The sequence below is a fragment of the Otolemur garnettii genome, unplaced genomic scaffold, assembly GCF_000181295.1.
Source record: "Otolemur garnettii isolate 467f Iridium unplaced genomic scaffold, OtoGar3 scaffold00043, whole genome shotgun sequence".
NCBI classification, from domain to species: Eukaryota; Metazoa; Chordata; class Mammalia; order Primates; family Galagidae; genus Otolemur; species Otolemur garnettii.
In genome coordinates, this window is record NW_003852438.1 from 4,590,016 (window position 1) to 4,593,545 (window position 3,530).

The 3,530-nt window shown below is 43.2% G+C and overlaps 1 protein-coding gene across 1 annotated transcript in view; it reads right to left on the reverse strand.

The window, feature by feature from the left end:
* The window catches only part of LIMA1 (LIM domain and actin binding 1), a 105,533-nt gene that overhangs the window by 52,625 nt on the left and 49,378 nt on the right, over positions 1-3,530 (reverse strand). The window contains exon 3 of the mRNA XM_012805479.2: positions 1,270-1,315. Within this exon, the coding sequence (XP_012660933.1) occupies positions 1,270-1,315 (46 nt within the window). The remainder of the gene's footprint in view (positions 1-1,269; positions 1,316-3,530) is intronic.

Here is a 3,530-nt window from a genome sequence, read left to right on the forward strand (position 1 = left end):
ATATATATATATATATGTAGTCTTTATGCCTAAAACAGTGATTGACATGTCGTAGCTACTCTGTGAAAACTTGCTAAATGGAAGAGTGAAACTAAAGCAGCAAAAGGGGAAAAAGTAGGAAAATAGGCAGAGAACAAGGAAGAAGAGAAACCAGCAATAGAGTGAACTGCTGAGTGAATTCTTATAATGCACCAGAGGAGATCCATTTTCAAATTACAGGAAATTGAGCCAAGGACCTGGTCAGTATTACCCCTTAAGGAGAAAAAATTGACAGGGGCATGTTAACTCTAATTTAAATAGGTTACATACTGAAAACCACCAGGAGGATGTTTTTGTAATGTCAGCCAAGAACTCTTGCCTAAATAAATGAGTTTTTTCCTTGTAAGATTAAATCAGGTAAGAGTTCAAAAGACATGTATTATCCAGCCCAGCTGGAAGTTAGCAATCAGGGAGAGTAGAAAATGTGTACTAGCAGAAATCTTACTCTAGGTATTTTTTTTCTTTTTTTTTTGAGACAGAGTCTCACTATGTCACCCTTGGTAGAGTACTGTGCTGTCACAGCTCACAGCAACCTCAAACTCTTGGGCTCAAGTGATTCTCTTGCCTCAGCCTCCCAAGTAGCTGGGACGACAGGCACCCATCACAACACTTGGCTATTTTTAGAGATGCGGTCCTGCTCTAGCTCAGGCTGGTCTCAAACCTGTAAACTCAGGCAATCCCCCTGTCTCGGCTTCCCAGAGTGCTTGGATTGTGGTGTGAACCACTGTGCCCAGCCCACTCTGGATATTTTTGTGTTTGATGAGTCCTATAGTTAGATAACTTGCTAACCAGGCTGGGTAAAGAAGTTCACTTTAACCAAAGACCCAGGGGATGACAACAGCTGCACAGCTACTACCATTTAAATGCACAGATACAGAAATTCTGCATGTTTGTTTGGAAGAAAGAATGACAGCTTAGGACACTCTGTGCTCTAATTTGAGCAGAAGTAGTAAGGCATTTTACTAACCTCAAGCAAAGCACTTGGCCTTTTGTCCTTCACTCAACACAGGAAAGAAAAAGTGGTTCAAAAAGAAAACCTCAGTGAAAAAGTAAGATTCCCTGAGAACCTGAGCCAAATTCTCTTGAGCAAATGGCTCACAAATCAGACCAGCTGGCACAAATGTCCACTCAGCTGACACGAAACCCAAGCCACACAGAGGCTGCAGGTGGCTTGGCCACACAGGCTCTGCTCATGAAGTGCCACGTGCCCTGGGGCTCCCGAATACTTACATTTCTCCTCTTCTCCATGTTTGTTTCTTCAGCTGCTTTCTGGTACCTTTGGAGAAGGGGAGACAAAGAAAATGTCCTCAAATTAAACTTACTTTTTTCACTCTTTCAATCATTAAGAAACTCATCTCTGCACACATATTTCTTCCAGCAGTGATCTTTGATCAACTCTATCAGAAGCAGCAGAGAATCACAGCAACCCTCACTACCTGTGGCTGCATCTGCTCTGATAAAACAGCAAGATCCAAGCAGATGAGATCGAATGCTGGGAAGTGATTGGCTAGAGCGGAAGGTCTGGGTTTTAAGTCCCAGTTTTGTCACTTTATTAACTGTTTTCACTGGCAACTCATTTAATCTATATAAGCCTCAGTTTCCTTACCTAGAAAACGGCTTTACAGTCTATTTTCAGTGTTTGCTGAGAAGACTAAATGAGATCAAATGTATAAAAATGCTTTGGAGTTAGTCAAATACATACAGCAATGCATAATTCTATGATGCACATTTCCCTGCCCATATTAACGCCTCTGAAGTCTTTTTTTTTTTTTTTTGAGACAGAGTCACTGTCACCCCCAGTAGTGATATGGTGTCATAGCTCACAGCAACCTCAAACTCTTGGGCTTAAGCGATTCTCTTGCCTCAGTCTCCCAAGTAGCTGGGACTATAGGCGCTTACCACAATGACCAGCTATTTTTAGAGATGGGGGGTTTCACTCTAACTCAGGCTGGTCTTGAACTTGTGAGCTCAGGCAATCCACCTGCCTCAGCCTCCCAGAGTGCTGGGATTACAGGTGTGAGCCACTGAGCCCAGCCTTGCCTCTGAAATCTTACAATTGTTGTCAGCCAAATGGTCAAAAGGTAGTTGCACTGCCTGGACAGTGTGAATTTAGTCTAAATTATTGATATCAGTAAATAACTAACTTTAGCTCAGTTGCGTGTATTTTTTTTTTTTTTTTTTACAGTTTTTGGCTGGGGTCAGGTTTGAACCCACCACCTCCAGTATATGGGGCCGGTGCCCTACTCACTTTGCCACAGGCACTGCCCTTTTTTTTTTTTTTGGACACAAAGAGTTTCACTTTGTTGCCCTGGGTACAGTGCCATGGCATCATAGCTCATAACAACTTCAAACTCTTGGGCTCAAGCAATCTTCTTGCCTCAGCCTCTGGAGTAGCTGGGACTACAAGTGATTTTTCTATATTTAGTAGAGACAGGGTCTCACTCTTGCTCAGGCTGTTCTTGAACTCCTGAGATCAAACAAACCACCCATCTTGGCCTCCCAGAGTACTAGGATTACAGGTATGTGCCACTGTACCTGGCCTTTTTTTTTTTTTTTGAGACCTAGTTAGGTGATTTTTATATTTTTATCAGAGATAGGAGGGTGTCTCACTCATGCTCAGGCTGGTCTCAAAATCCTGAGCTCAGGTGATCCACCTGACTTGGCCTCCCAGAGTGCTAGGATCAGAGGCGTGAGCCACCATGCCCAGCCCTATATACATTTTTAAAATAAAAGATATTATGCCTTTTTTTTTTTTGAGACAGAGTCTCACTTTGTCACCTTTAGTAGAGTACTGTGGTGTCATAGCTCACAAGTAACCTTTAACTCCTAGGTTCAAGCGATCCTCTTGCCTCAGCCTCCCAAGTAGCTAGAACTACAGGTGCCAGCCACAATGCCTGGCTAGTGTTTTTCTTTTTTTTCTATTTTTAGTAGAGATGAGGTCTCACTCTTGCTCAGGCTGCTCTTGAACTCCTGAGCTCAAGCAATCCACCTGCCTCGGCCTCCCAGAGTGCTAGGATTACAGGGGTGAACCACTGTACCCAGCAAAAATGGGATGATATCATACATACTATTCAGTACCTCCCATTCTTCATTTCAGAGGGAAATTCAAAGCAGCTGATGTTTTCATTCAAGAAATATTACTGGGGCGGTACCTGTGCCTCAAAAGGGTAGGGCACCAGTCCCATATACCGGAGGTAGCGGGTTCAAACCCAGCCTGGGTCCTGCCAAACAACAATGACAGCTACAGCCAAAAAATGGCCAGGCGTTGTGGCAGGTGCCTGTAGTCCCAGCTACTTGGGAGGCTGAGGCAAGAGAATAGCTTGAGCCCAGGAGTTGGAGGTTGTTGTGAGCTATGATGCCATGGCACTCTACCCAGGGTGACAGCTGGAGACTCTGTCTCAAAAAAAAAACCCCCAAAACAAAAATGAAATAAATAAAATAAATAAATGACTAAAAACATTAAAGACCAAGTTTTATATAAGAAAGTTTGT